General features: G+C 31.9%; 1 protein-coding gene across 1 annotated transcript in view; it reads right to left on the bottom strand.

Moving 5' to 3' along the window:
• The window catches only part of LOC145792681 (uncharacterized), a 50,886-nt gene extending 41,318 nt beyond the window's left edge, over positions 1 to 9,568 (bottom strand). The window contains exons 1-2 of the mRNA XM_082873928.1: positions 8,991 to 9,568; positions 3,602 to 3,705 (exon numbers count right to left, since the gene is read on the bottom strand). Of these exons, the coding sequence (XP_082730054.1) occupies positions 3,602 to 3,705; positions 8,991 to 9,197 (311 nt within the window). The 5' untranslated portion in view covers positions 9,198 to 9,568. The remainder of the gene's footprint in view (positions 1 to 3,601; positions 3,706 to 8,990) is intronic.
• Between the last annotated feature and the right edge of the window lie 7,237 nt (positions 9,569 to 16,805).

Genomic DNA, 16,805 nt, shown 5'->3' with positions numbered 1-16,805 from the left:
AACAAAGTTGATTGAAAACTCACAATTTTCATACAATGGAAGATTTTTTCTTTCAAGCTTGTCCCTTAGCTATCCTTCAAGTCAAAATTTTCCTATAAAAAATTGGATATGTTGTGGCTAAAATTTTTCTTTATACTTTTGTTTGGATTTGACTTGCTTTCATATGTATTTTTTCTTCTATGATTTTGCTAAGCAGTCAAGTCACACAAGGAGGGTTCTTTCCATTCTAGTTGCTCCCAATATGTATTATTATTTCTTCTATGATTTTGCTAAGCAGACACAAAGGAGGAATAAAATGATTGATATTTGCTCCCAATAGGTATTATTTCTTCAATTGTGATTTTGAAGGTTGGAGCTAGTCCTCCTATGCATTTATACATCAACTTCTCAGCACACCAAAATCCCATCCAATCAATTTCCATTTGATTCAAATTCTTGTTAGCCCTCCAACACATAGGAGAATATAATGATTGATGTTGGCCCTCCAGTACTACTAAATCAGTGACAGCCTAAGTTTTCTAATCCAAGATTAAATAGTCTGAGAATTCAACATGACCAGCCTTAAGACAACCAACTTTATTTTGTTCATGTTATATCTCAAGGGGGAATAATGAAGGAGAATTTTCCTCTTCCCGGTAGATAAAATCCAGAACGAGACACAAGGAGAAATCCCGGGCAAAAATTACATAACAGGGAAAAAGGCCAAACTATACATCAACCCATAAGTTAAATTCTTTCGGCAAATCAATCAAGAAACAAAAGAAAGAGATTCCTAATAGTATTTATCAAAAGAGAGAGAGAGAGAGAGAGATTCCTAACAGTAATCTACGTTACACGGACTCGGGTGCGGATATCGGGTATGGGTGTGCATCTAAGGGTCGGACACTTTAAAATTAAAAATTAAAAATACGTGGATACGGATCCAAATTAGGATACGGATACGGAGATACACGTTAAATAGTTATTTTTAAATATATTTATTATATGAAGATGAGTTTAAAAAGTTTAAGGAATAACAAATTTTATTAAAAAAATAACAAATAAATAATGAATAAAAATTATAAACATTATTTTAGACATAAAATAAATTATATTATATATGATAAAATAAATTATTTTAATTTTAGACATAAAAGTTATGTTATTTATGATATATTATATTATATAATATTTTTTTGAATAAATAATATTATATAATATGAATAATATTATATTAATATAATTTATATTATATATAATTCAAATTATATAAAAAGGAAAAGTCAGAGACCTATAGAAATAAAAATTGTGTTAGCTTCGCAGAGACGACGGAAGGGGAAGACCTAGAAAATTGGTTGGTAGAGCAATGACTTCGCAGAGACGACGGAAGGGGAAGACGACGAAGAGAGTCCGAGATCGAGATCAAAGGGGAAGACGACGAAGCACAGTACATCGACTTCGGAGATCAAGCTTCGCAGATCGATCAACTTCACAGATCGATCGATGATCTGCAACCGATTGAAGTCGAAGGCCAGGTTCTCTCCTTGCTCTCTTCTCTTTCGATTCTTCTGCCGTATCCGTTTCTAAGAAGCTGTATCCCGGCCGTATCCCGCACCCGTACCCATGTTGTCTCGACACAGGTACCTTCGAAATTCCAAAGAGTCCGTGTAACATAGGTAGAGGGAAAGAAACTTAAGGCAAAAGAAGATGGGCAACCCACCACAGGAGCCGAAATACATAAAGAGAGGCTAGGACAACCCTAACAAGGGTCGACTAGGCCAGAGGAGCCTTTGGCTGAAGTCGAAACAGCTCTGTGGGACCTTGGCTGGTTCCCACAGAGACTCAGAGGCAACAAAAGATGGGCAACCCACAAACACTCATCTACAAGAGCCAAAATACATAAAGAGAGGCTAGGACAACCCTCACGAGGGTCAACTAGGCCAGAGGGGCATTCGGCTGAAGTCGAAACAGCTATATGGGACCTTGGTTGGTTCCGACAGAGACTCATACAGGATGGGTGGTGATAGGTGATGGCTGGTTGGTGGTAGCGGCTGTGTGAGTGACGGTTTTTAGGGTTTTGGCTACCATATAATTTAAGAGAATACAAAGCTTGAGTGATGATTATGAAATCATCACCTTTTATATTAATCAATCAACTATTACAAAAGGAAGCCCTAAGGCAATGATTAAGGAATCACCTTTTATATTGATTGATTGACTGACTGATTAAGGAATCACAATCAATCAATCACAATCACAATCACAATCTAATCTAAATAAGGAAATATTCTAACAGCTTCTGCTACTATAACACCCATCTCAAATCATAACAATTGTTCACTTTGAGCTAGGCCCTCAAGGGTTTAAAGCATGTTGTTACTTGGAAGGAATATGAACTCATTTATATAGCCCAGGAACTTCTCCTACCTAGACGATGTGGGATGGAATGTGATGTACAATAATGAAAGTGAATTCACTTATATAGCATACTTAACCTAAAATAATAACCATATAAAAATTCTTTGACAAGGAGGAGTAATGCCCTTGGACTACTGCACGCACTTGAGTCAATAAAGGTGAACACTTTTGCAAGTGTCCCAACAATTGTTGGGCAAGAATGGACATAAGAGCATAGTCAACAAGTATTCATTATTGTCTAAACATCTATTCAACATCAAAATTGCCAAGTGAAAGAAATGTCCTCAATATCATTACCTTCTATTTGGGCAAGTGTACTAATGAAGTTTTACCAGTAAATACACTAGCTATGTACTAAACGGAGACGAGGGAAAGATGAATTGAGCACTCACAATACCCATAATTACTGTAAAATCCAATGACAAATTAGCTGACGTTAATCAAGTTTTTGAATATTCTACTGAAATCAAACCTTCAAGTAGCAAGGCAAGACATTGTTGATTGCCTAAATTTCAGTTTTCCCATCCTTTCTGGATAGTTCCTAGCATCCTAAATTTCTAGATGAAATAAATGAACATTCACCTTAAACATGCTTTCATATTATGCCAGCCAAACCACATGTTATGAGTATACTTGAAACAATGGCATTTGGATCCTGTATGCACAGCGACATGCAAATTGTCTTATTATTGACTATATTGACACTTACGATATTTAACTCGCAAAGACAACAATTCTATCAAAAACTTTATTAGTCACATTACTCTCTGGATAGTTTCTGATCCAACTGAAGATGAAGCATTTTCCATGTGTCTTTTCAATAAAGTAGGTATATAAGAACAACATGCAATCATTTATTTATCTGAGCTGTGAACTCCCGTCTCTGTTATTTGTTCATAGCGTGTAATGGACCTCTCTAATAATAACTAAAACAAACATGCAATGTATAACAAGTATTGCAGGCATGCACAGAGTGATCTTGTATGCTCTGTCTAAACTGAAGTCTAAATGCTTCATTAGCATGTTTTTGAACAGATACTTCATTAGCCTGTTTACTAATGCCAAAATTAAGGACATTTTGCATCATCGATACTAAATGTACGTCCTGGACAAAACAAATATATAAAGGGAAGGAAGTGTCAATCATAACATATGTATCAGTCATATAGTAAGTTAGAGCTTCTCGGAGCAGCAATGAACTCACCTAACATTGTTTGGGGTAAGCTCATTGAGTGTTGATTCAATAATGGTTGGGCTGAATTTAGGGGGCAGGGATGACCCCACTAGCCAATCATTAGGAGGATACAACTGCAAAATAATTTCAAACGAACAGTTGATGTCAGCAAAGCAAGTGACTGCTGACTGAGTTTGAACAGGATGAAGATGGGGAAAGAGAACAAAAATTCAACTATTTAATTTCATGTATTTGTTTAGCAGGAGAAGGGTGGAAAATACAACAAAGTTAAATATCTTATACAACCCACACCAGAATGGCAACTTTGCTTCTAGATTCTTACAAAAAAATACAGTCACTTTTTTCTCTCATTAAAGTAGACAACTATTGTAACTTTTTCACAAAAAATTAAACCAAATACAAATGAGAAAATAAATTTTCCTTTCACCTTTTCTTTCACTTCACTATCTATCACTTTTGTTTTCCATCATATTTTTTACTTAATCAAATGGACCCTCAAGATTCTCATTGAAAAGTTGAAGTGCAAAGCAAGAAGCCAAAGAAAGAGAACCAGAGAAAAGCTAAACTTCTTAACTACATCTTGTAAAAAAATAAATAAAAAGTGAAAAAAAAAAAAAAAAAGAAGAAGAAGAAGAGAGAATCAAAAGCTACACTCCAGTCAATCAAAGAAACGTCTCCAGGAAATATCGAATTAGTAGTGGCTTATCTCCAAAAACCGGCTTTGTATGAATTTCACTTGTCAAAACAAGTCTAAGCTGAGATTGAGCCTAGCTCCTATGCTACTGAACCAAGCTCAAGCTCCTTGTACTTGGCCGGCTTCATCTCATTTACAGTCTAGATGAAGTGGGAACCTTCACCTTCATCTAGCACAAGTTAGCATAATAAACTGACTCAGCTTGCTTAATATTCAATGATCCAAACTCATCAAGGCAAGTGGTGGGTTGCTCTTAAATTATCCTCCAACAATGCTTCACTGCAAAAAGTAGCATCAATCTTTTCCTACTTAAATGGTACAAATAAAATTCCACATAAAGACTTAAATATATAAATAAAACCATCAAAGCAATCATGGCTTACTAAGCCAAACCAAGCCTTAGCAAGCTCATCAAATAAATTGAATTCTACACCATTTATAAGTGAACTGAAGCTTGTACCCTATACAGCTTTCTGTAAAGAATGCACCACGGACAGTAAAAAACAATAAACATCAGGAAAAGAAGAAATTATACCATTCAAAACCAATCAACCACCTCTGAATTCAAATGACAAAACTTTTTTTTTTTTTTTTTTTTTGATCAGCAAAAGCAGAATTTATTGAATAGATCAAAAAAGAGGCAAGGATGAGGCATCCTCTACAAGTAAGAAAACACAGAAAGAAAATGCATCTCCACAAAACAAAAAATAAAATCCAAAAACAACTCCTAATCCAATAACCACTTGCATATTCATGCCACCGTCATCCATCTAAGAATAATCATGGGGAGAATTTGGCTAACCATGGGCCATGCAACTTTTCAACCCCCAATTAGTAGATAAGTGGGATCTCAAGGATGAAAAGTTCAAAGGATAAATTATTTATCAAAAAAAAGTTCAAAGGACAAATCAAAAGATGCGCAGCTTATTCATTATTTCATCCTCTTGGAAAGAAGATTAAAAAAAGAAGACTATCAAGACATAGCACAAGGATGGTAACTGAGACTGGTACAACATCCAAAAAAATGAACATTCTGTCGACAAAAGAATTTGAAGAGGGTTGCACATGCTACTTTTATAAGTATGGTGGGAACCGTATGTTAAAAATGAAATTGCAATTGACATTTCCTTTTTCCATTGTTATAAAATCCTGTTTTCTCATAAAGTTTGTACAAGAGACTATCAGGTTTGAAAAAATTTTGGTCATCATTGAAAAGAATATACAAAATAAAAATAAAGAAGATAATCCAAATTCTTAATTAAAAATCGACACAAAAATAAGAAGAAAAACATCTCCACAAAGGTAAATAGCCTAAAATTGCAATGCTTTCTAATGCAATATCATGCACAAGGATCAAAATTTTGTTGCAGCACGACATTTAAAGACTCCGAAAAAGGAATATCTAGTAAACATGCCACAAATGCAATGGAAATAGCAAAAAAAACTTTGAAAGACAGGTGAACACTTGAAGCACAGAAGAAGATTTATTAATGCATATTAAAATAATTTCCAACAGCGCTATTACAGCAAAAGCACACTTAGAACAGTTTCAAAGCTGATATTCTTTTGTACTATAAAATAATCATAGACAAAATATAACGTTGTCATATGAACTCAACATTTTAACACAAGTAAAACAATTCAAAATAAAGGTCATAGCAATTAGAAACTAATATTCCAAAAGATCTTCCAGTTATTCTGATATTGGTTCACCTCTTCTCCTTATCTACTTATTCTCAAAGAAATTCGAGAATTTTTTATGCATGTGCTTTTGGGTTCTAAAAACTCAACAATAAGGCTAAAATAATAATAACCTTTTGTTCTTTTTAGACTATATTGCTGTCGACAATAAATTCAAAATAATAATAATAATAACCATCCCAAACATTTTACGAGCAGTTTTCAGTTTTTTATGAAAAGTTTATTTTTATGAATATCAGCATTTTGGTTTTGCAACCAAGCTTTATTGTACTAGAAAGAAAAGACATTCAGCTAATTCCATGCAAAGAGAATTTTCATTTCTGTACAAATAAAATAGATTCAAAGAAACTTTGATGTCAAATGCGTTGTCTAATTCCCCTGCTAAAATGAATATAGAGACCATCACTCTGGTCCACTATTGCCATATATGACCAAGCTTTGAAACCATACTGTTTAAAGTCTCATTTTCAAAAGAGATGCCTACAAAATTAGGGCCACCATTATACAGAAGCTCCAACAACTCAAGGAACTAGACTATCTAAACCAGTAAAGATCAAGTTATTGCCCATAAACTACGCATGATACGAATATGCCGACACAGGAAATTTCCAAAATATCAAGACATAACACAATAGTAATCCAAAAAAGGGTTCAATATCAAATGTTTCGACTCCAAAATAAAAACTACACCTCCATTAAAGATTCTCCTGTTGTGCTCCTAGATGCATCACCAAAAACAAATCACTAAAGACTCCGGCCCATTTCTTTCTTCTTCCCTTTTTTTTTTTTGACAAGTAAATATATTAGGAAGGTGCCAAAAAAAGGAGCACAGTCACCACTTTACACCGGCTATGTTTGATTTCGGTTTGGATTAGGCAGATAAGATACCCCCGAATGTGTAAGCCAGGCAAAGGCATTTTAGTCATTCACATGCAAAAGAGTTATCCCCGGTTTAACTGTCCCACCCCTAGGACAAAATAATCCCTCATATGTAGGTAAAGGGGTCACGTGGGATTAGCTATTCTGAGCAACTTTTGCAGTACCAAATGTGGGATTATTTACGAAACAACACAAGGATGAGGGAGGAGTCACAAGTCACTACATCTTAGTTGCCAACTTCATATGCAAATGGAAATACAGCATGAGTTACGTCAGACAGATCAGTAACAAAGGCACATACGCTTCCACAGTCCACCATTAACAGTTGGCCTCTGAAAACTCTCACTAATAAAAGCCAACATAACTTGATCATTCATTTAAGAATGGAAGTCAATGGCTTTCATGGATGAAATAAATAGACTTGGTTATCAAAAAGAGGACAAAACATGTTCTTCTTCTCATGCAATATATATATATATATATATATCGAGCTTTTTTTCTCTTGCTAAAAAAATAAAAGAACAGAATTCGATGTACATCATGTACTAAACAAGCTCTTAAATACTTAACACTGATAATTAAACAGCCAAGACATAGATAAAAGATACTTGCAAACTGCCTTCAGACACAAAGAAAGAAAGAAAGAAAAAAAAAATTCAATGAAAAGGAAACCACAGTGCAATCAATTTAAGAGTTGGGAATTTACGAGATTACTAGAATGTTCTACGAGAATTTCACACAAATTCTACAGATACAAGTTGAGAATTCAAACAACTAAATTTGGCACAATTAATATGTATATATGTAAATATATAGCACATATTTATTGATAAGGATGGGGGCCTATTAAACTACTGCCATCAACATCAAATTGCAAAATTAACACCAACTTATATTTACATATGTATCCACCGAAATTTTCCATTATTAGGGTGAGCAAGTTTGATTATCATGCCATGTCAAGTTTTGATGCATTTTTTTTTGAAACATGATTTAATTTTTATTTTTAAATAGATCCGGCTGTATAAATAAATAATGTAACAAAAGGACATAATGTTGAGATTAGGATTTATGGAAACTAGTACTAAGTACATAAGGTTGAGATTAGGGTTTCAAGGAAATGGATTCCCCAAAATCAAATTATGAAAGGTTGGTCCCCCTAATGCAATCCTTGAAGTCTGCAACTTTTCCTCAAGTCACAAAAGAGATAATCATAGTAAACCAAAAGCATTTTAGATTCTCAAAAGCCTATACCCCAAGCCCATTAAACTAAAATAATCAACCCAAACAAACTTTTTAATCCCAACTAAAAAAAATCTCAACTCTAAAAAGCCAATTAAAATTTTTTTTGCCAAACCACAACATAATATAGATATAATATTTATTGGTGGGCCAGTTTTCTAATTGAATCTTTGTGTAATGGGTGCAAGCCACGCACCCATTAAACTGAAAGACTAAAATCTTTATTATCTGCTTGGTTTGTATGATATTTGGTAGCTTACCTAACTTAGTGTGATTTGATTGTTTCCATCATGTAAACAAAAATTGGATGTGAAACACAGAAAATTTTCTATTGTTGATAGATTACCCTTTGGGGCTTTGTCATTGAAAAGATGAATATTATCAGAATTTGATATGGAAAAACAAAACCATGGTGTATTAATTTGTTAATCTACTCTCAGAAAGACACAGCAGCGTGGGGATCAAAGGGCTGAACCTGTCAAACTTTGAGCAGTCAATGGCACCAACAACAAGTGTAATTCAAGATTTCCGGTATATATATGAACTATCGTTTTTATTCCGTTTTTATTATGTCCATGTTATCTTAGGTTAACAACAATGTGATTTGGGATTGCAGGATTCAAAATAAAGGTGAAAAAGATACTTGCAAACTGCAATCAATTTCAGACACAAAGAAACAAAGAAAAAAAAAAAATCAATGAAAAGGAAACCACAGTGGAATCAATTTCAGAGTAGGGAATTTACGAGATTACCAGAATGTTCTACGAGAATTTCACACAAATTCTACAGATACAAGTTGAGAATTCAAACAATTAAATTTGGCACAATTAATATGTATATATGTAAATATATAGCACATATTATTTATGTAAAATTACTAACCTTGTCAACTGTGGCGAAAATGGACATGTTCCGTGACCTCCCAATCCCCATCCGGGTGGATGCTGCCACAGCAGGAAGAAGCGATTTCCTCCCAATCGTTTTTTTAAATTTTTTTTCCCCTAAACGTCTCTCTCTCCCCTCCCCCATTCCCCCCTCTCTCTCTCCCCCCTCTCTGTTTCTCTCTCTAGGGTTTCCCTGCCCTCCCATGGCTTCTCACCTCACTTCTCTGTGCAGGTTTCTCTTCAAATCTCTCCTTCTTCGAAGCCGTTTTGGGAATCTTCAACGTTTATGGAGTGAGAGACATGGTGAATTCACATAATTTGACGGGGGACGATGCTGGATCTATCGTTGGGAAGAAGAGAACGGAGAGGACGTTGAATTGGGGGTTCCGTTGCCGAAGAAGGCGAGGGATGGAGGCGGATTGGTTGGGAATGTGAAGAAAGTGAAGGAGGAGGAGGAGTGGTTCTCACTGTCCATTCTAGAGAGAGAGAGAAACCCTAACCAAAACTTTTCAGAGAGCGATAGTGGGTTCGGGATGTGAGGTTAATCGCAAATGAGGAGAGAGGAGGATAAAAAGATATAGCCGTTGTTGGGTGCCAAACACACCCCTCAAAATTCTAATAAAAATCCTCATAACCAAATTCTTTTGAAATTGTAATTCTAATAAAAAAAAATCAAAATTCAAAATTCTTTTTTAAATGTGTAACCAAAAACACAACTTAAAATTTAATTTAAAATTCTTTTCAATTAAACTCTTTTTAAAATTTTATTTAAAGAAAAATTTTAAAAAATATTTTTTTATTTTATGTTTTAAGATAATGATTTTATTTTTTAAAATATTTAATTTTTTTTAATTTCAAACAAAAATTGGATGGCCATATATATCTAAACCACAACAAATTATTTGGCCAATACTTAAAAAAATAAGGGCAAATTACAAACACCCTCTCGAGGTTTGGTGAAAATACAGACTCCCCCTGAGGTTTGAGAAATTAAATCCTGCCTCCTGAAGTTTATATTTCCATAACAAATTGCCCCCTGAGGTTTTTATTTTCATACAAATTTCTCCCTAATTTGATATGCAAATTTGACCTTCAGGGAGCAATTTGTAATTTCTCAAACCTTAGGGAGAATCTGTATTTTCACCAAACCTCGAGGGGGTGTTTGTAATTTGCCCAAAAAATAACAAAAAATATTTTTCAATAAAATAATAAAATAAAAAAATATATTTTGATTAAAAAGTTTTTGAATTGAGTTTTTAGTTTTGAGTTATATATTTGGTTATGAGTTTTAAAAATAGTTTTTGAATTGAATTTGGAGTTATGTGGTTGCTTATGATTTGAGTGTGGAGTTGTGTTTTGAATTTAAAAAATTTACAAAAATGAAATAAAATATTTAAAATGAAAAATAAATTTTTCTTAAACGTTTTTAAATATTTAAAAGAAATAAATTCGAAAAATTTCAAAATACAACTCAAAATTCAAAAATTTAAAACTCAAAAATACAACTTAAAACTCTTTTCAAAACTCAAAATTCTTTTCAAAATTCAAAATTCAAAAACTCAAAAATATTTTCAAAACTCATAACCAAATAAATTTTTATTTTTTAAAAACTGAACTCACAACTCCACACTTAAAATCACAATTTCACATTTAAATCATAATTATAAAATTAAACTAAACGGATTTTACCCTTAACTCTTACACTCATTAATATGCCTTGCACATACTCTCTCTCTCTTTCTCTCTCTCTCTCTCTCATACAGAGATGAAATTAGGATTTTATTACTACAGGGGTTAAAAGATAAATAATATTTTTTTACCGTATAGACAAATACACATATATGTGCAATATGATATATAAATTATATATATACACATAAAAAAATTTAGGGCAAATTACATATACACCCCTCGAGGTTTGGCTAAATTACAGATACCCCCCTGAGGTTTCGGAAATTACATCCCGCCCCCTGAGGTTTGTATTTTCATAACAATTTGCCCCCTGAGGTTTATATTTCATAACAAATAACCCCCTAATTTCTTATGCAAATATAGTATTCAGGGGGGAATTCGTAATTTCTCAAACCTCAGGGGGGCATCTGTAATTTGGCCAAACCTCGAGGGGTGTATATGTAATTTGCCCAAAAATTTAAATATCATATAAACAATCTCTAATAAAATGAATAAATTTTTTTCTAGAAAAATAACAGAGAATAAAAGATGAGAAAGGAATGAAGTATATATCTTTTATACTAAGATGCTATTTTATTTATAAAATAATACATACATATATATATATATATTTAGAAGTACTACGAAAAATAAAATTTTCACAGAGACAGAAGGGTCATGACCCCTCATAATCTTCTCCTAGTTCTATCCCAGCACTCATACACTCACTTCATTCTTTTAATAAAAAAAAAATTATCTTTATATTTTTAAATTTATTTTGTTTTATTAAAATATATCTAATATTTAATATACAAATTCTATTTTTATAAAATTGATATTGTTCTAAAAATATATTTAAAATTTTAAAATGCAACTAATATTTCACATATTTAATAAAAATTTAAATTAATAATCTAAAATATATAAAAATTTATAGAATTAAAATAATTTGTATGACTTAAGTTAATATAAATAATAAATTACTTTTCTAATTAATATATATATATATATATATTGGTAGGAGAAAACGTTTAGAATAATACAATTGTAAATAAAAATATATTAATTCAAACCACGCAAATAATAACTCAAACCAAAATAATAATATAATAAAAAAAATAGTGGTCGTGTTTGATCCCACGCACAAAGTAAGACTTACACCCACACAAACTAAACTTACACTTCACATAGACTAGACTTGTATCCCTACGCATATTAGACTTACACCCCACACTCTACATAGATTAAACTCGTGTCCTACATAGATTAGACTTGTATCCCTACACAGATTCAACTTGCACCCCTCACAAATTAAACTTGCACTTCACACTAACTAAACTTTCACCTCCACACAGATTCAATATACACGCCAACACAGACTAGACTTGCACTACTACACAGATTTGACTTGCACACCCTACGCATACTGAATATGCATCCCTACATAGACTAAGGTCTCGTTTGGCAAGTGGTGATTTTAGTCAAAAAGTCAAAAAGTCACTAAAAAAAACAAAAAATCAACAACTTATACCAAAAAGTCAAATATTTCATTTTCCTCTCTATTTATTGCACATCTTTTCATAAAAAAACCAAAAACTCATCCCAAACATTCTAGTTTTTTTTATGTCATTTTTAGCCAAAAAGTCAAAAATTACTAAAAAAGCCTGTTCCCAAACGAGGCTTAAACATGCACCCCACACAAATTAGATTTGCACCCTTACACAAATTCAACTTGCACCTTTCATAGATTTAATTGCACCCTACACAGACTAAGCTTGTACTCCCATATAGATTTGACTTGCACGCCAACACAGACTAGACTTGCGCAACTACAAAGATTTGATTTGCATACCACATAGACTAAACTTGCACCCTTATGTAGATTCGACTTGCATGCTAACACAGACTAGACTTGCACCACTACATAGGTTTAACTTGGACACCACACATACTAAACTTGCACCTACACATAATGAAAATGTACCCCCACACATAATAGACTTGCACCCTACAAAGTACTTTAAAAAATATATATACATCTGAGTTATTTATAAATGAAAAAGATATTACAAAAATATTTCTAATATTTTATATTATTTTTTTAAAATTATTTTTTAAATAAAAAATATTATTTTATCTGCGAAGAAAAAACGTAGAGACTAATAAAAATATTAACTCAAATTATACAATTAATATAAAAATATTATTCAAGCATACAAATATTATTTTCATTAAAAACAAAAATAGAATCATATGAAAATGAAAACGATATTTTTTTTATCAAGCCACTTTTAATTTTTTTTAAAAAAATAAAAGACAAAATTTAAAAATTCAACCAAACAGTTTACAAAAACTTAAAACTAGTTTAAAAAAATTAATCGCACAGCATATTTCAATTTTATAAATAGTTGTAAAAATTAGTCACGGGGAAAAAAAAATCACATAATATTGTAGACACCCCATTTTGACCGGCTCTAAGACTTGGGTGCTTTCTTTTGATTACCTGATGATGACAATCAGAATGTGAAGAAGGGGTATACCTCATAGAATAGAATCTCCCAAACTTTTAGGAAGAAGGGGTACCTGCTGAGCACAATCGAATTTGTTATGGGGCCAAACAGTATCGCTTTGGTGCTCTTTAAGCCCATTTGGTGCTTTTTAAACCCCATTTTATTTTTGGCCACTTTGAGGCAAAAAATATATAATATTTATCATAAAAATATATAACAAAAGCGCATATGGTTTACATATTTTAGCATTACCCTAACAACATTTGCATGTGATGTCTCTTGTTATTCATAGCCCTTTCAGACCGTCATGTAGAAAAGATAAAGAGAAAGAAGAGAATTTAGAAGTGGACAACTAACACGAGATATCGTGGATTAATATATATATATATATATATTTCACTATTGCGTTATTTCAATAAAAAAAAGACGATGATAGTTAATTTTTTTTATACATTACGTAGTTGTACCTTATAAAGAATGACTTTTATGTATAAATTGAAAGAGATATTTATATGGTGTAATCAAAAGCTTCTTAGAAATAGAAATACAGATAACGACCCTTTGCTAGGGGTGTAAAATCGACCTGGCTTGGCCCATCTAGCTTGGTCCTGCTCGGGCTCTTGCCAAAAATTAGGGTCAGATCGGGGCCAGTCCAGTTCAAAAAAATTTAGGCCTAGGCCCAAGTCTAATCCTAGGGTTAATCAGACCTTGGGCCTGGGTTTGGACTTGGTCTTGGGCTTAGCTTGCAAGTGATGTTGGGCGTCAGACGGTTTGGGCCTCAAGTTGGGCTGTTCAGGCTAGGTCAAGCCCAAAAAAGCATAGACCAAGCCTTAGATTGGGGGGTCGGGTTGTGTCGAATATCGGGCCAGCAGACCATTTTTACACTCATTCCCTTCCCCCTCTCCTTATTTATTTTGCTTTTGCTTTAATTTTAATTTTTTTAATTATTTTTTTTGCTTTTATTTATTTATTTGCAAAAGTTAGTGATTAATTGTTAGATTAACACCATGGAGAACTCACACCCTCTCCTTGATTAGATTAATGGTTAAACCAATGACTTGGTATGAATACAACCAAATACCATTAATCTTATCTTCCCATCTTTCAATTTTCCTTTGGCAAGTGATTTTTTTAGTAAATTTTTTAAGTTAAAATATGATGTGAAAAAATTAAAGTAATTGGAAAATTAAAGCACTTCAATTTTTTTTTTTTTAGAATAAATGTGTAAAAGAAATGAAAAAGAATTTTAAAATTTTTTATATGATTTTTTTACTTTTTTATTTTTTTTCAATTTGTTTTTAACTATTTTAACACCAAACAATTTCTTTTCAATCACAAAAGCATTGTAAACATTATTTGGCTGATTTATAGTTAAATGCTATGCACAATAAAATTACAAGAAAATTTATAGTTGTGGGCCCTGCTAGATAAAGAAAATTCTGCGTTATTAAATGTACAGATTTGGTTTTTCCCAAATCAGTAATGATACATCCCTTTAATTTGGGAGTTCTAAAAGAGCACTAATAATGTGAGAAATAAAAAAAAAAAAAAAAAAAAACCAAAATCAAAAATCACATCACATGAGACCTACACACCAATTAAAACTATTAAAACTCTTAATTTAGAGTTCCCAATATTTTTTTCTTCCCCAAATACATAAGAATGTTTTGTTAATGATTTATAGCGGTGTTTGATTATCACATGTATTGGTTGCCTTTTTTTTATTTTATTTTTTCATTTGAGTGTAGTGGTCGTCTTTGTTTTTAAATTTAGTGATGCTAGCTTATGATATAGTGGTGATAGTTGTGAAACACATAAATGGACACATTAATTTTCAAATATTTAAGGGTTAGAATTAGAGATTCTTATGGTGTGATTATTTTTTTTAAAGGGTGTGTACACTAGTCATTTCTTGAATTTTTAGATGTTTAGGTCCAAATTAACATAATGTTTTTACAAGAAAAATGATATGTCACCATAATTTTTATATAAAATTTACTCTCAAAATGATGTAACAATGATAAAAATTACACCCATATAGCATTACTTATTTTGTTTTTATTGCAATATTTGTGTACAATTTTTTATTTATATTTTTTATATAGCACTACTTGTTCTATAATATGAAAAAAGTATCCATATAATATTATTTTCTTTTCTATTTTTTGTTTTGCAAATATACATCTATTTTAATATTGATTGGGAAAATTATTGCAAATTTAATGATATTCTTTTTTTAATTTTTTTTATAATTATAAAATGTATATTTTAATATATTTACATACAATATTTTCGCTATTTCCTTCCCCTCTCTTCTCATTTATTTTACTTTTTCTTCCATCTTCAACCCTTCTTTTTTCATTGTTTTTCTGCTTTTATTTTTTATTTTCTTATTAGCAAAAATTAATAATTAGTTATTAGATTAACATCTAAGGGAGTTGAACTCACACCTTTTACTTTTTCTTCCATCTTCAACCCTTCTTTTTTCATTGTTTTTCTGCTTTTATTTTTTATTTTCTTATTAGCAAAAATTAGTAATTAGTTATTAGATTAACATCTAAGGGAGTTGAACTCACACCTTCTCCTAACAAACACTAAGGCCTCGTTTGGGAAGTGGCTATTTTAGTAGGCTATTTGGCTTTTTGGCTATTTTAGTAGGCTATTTTAGTTTTGTGTTTGGGAAGATGAAATGAATTTTTAGTTGAGTTGTTGTATTGGAAAGTGTGTTGAAATGATGTTTAAATTTAAAATGACAGATTTATCCCTAACTTTTTTATTTTTAAAATTGATATAAAGGGGCAAAATGGTAATTTTGCCCTTGATGTTACACTTTGCAGTTGTGACAGTGTAGGCTGTGCCTACACTGTCCCGTGCCTGAGCCTATTTTTTTTTTTTTTTTTTTGAAAATCAGAGAGAGTTGCTACAGTGGGGCTTATGGGCTAATTTCCAAAAAGAGGCTATAATAGCCTGCCAACCGTGATGCCAAACACCGCCTAAGTCTTGCCTCCTATTATACTCCTAAGAGTGTAACTCAAAATTTCTCCTTAAGAGAGACTTAGTGACCAAAGGACTAGTCACGCAAGTGGTTTAACATAGTGACTACATTGGTACAAATACAATCAAATACCATTACTCGTCTTCCCATCTTTTAATTTTCTTTTGGGAATGATTTATTTTTAGTAATTTTTTTATTAAAATATGAAGTGAAAAATGAAAGTGTTTGTAAATGACTCTAATTTTTATTTTATTTTTTATAGAAAATATGCAAAAAAATAAAAAATGAGTTTTTATTTTTTATATGACTTCTAAGCTTTTTGATTTTTTAATAAGTTTTTAACTATTTTAATACCAAACTTCTCCCCGATCACAAAGCATTGCAAATATCATTTCGGTCGTTTATAGTTTAAAGCTATGCACAATAAAATTACAAGAAAATCTATAGCCGTGCCCCTAGTTAGAGTAAAGAAAAATCTTGTTGTCCTTGTTTGTCATCCTCTAAAAAAATTAAAAAGTCAAAAAGTCACTATCCTATTTAAGTCATATCATCTTATTTAAGTCATATCACCTCTCTATCACATCACTTCAAACCCAATCCATACCCAACTCATATTTTATAAAAAGTCAAAAAATGC

Source organism: Camellia sinensis, chromosome 6, assembly GCF_055761805.1.
Source record: "Camellia sinensis isolate YWXY chromosome 6, ASM5576180v1, whole genome shotgun sequence".
Taxonomy (NCBI): domain Eukaryota; kingdom Viridiplantae; phylum Streptophyta; class Magnoliopsida; order Ericales; family Theaceae; genus Camellia; species Camellia sinensis.
The sequence above is the reverse complement of the archived record's forward strand: the minus strand, read 5'-3'. Positions and strand labels throughout refer to the sequence as shown.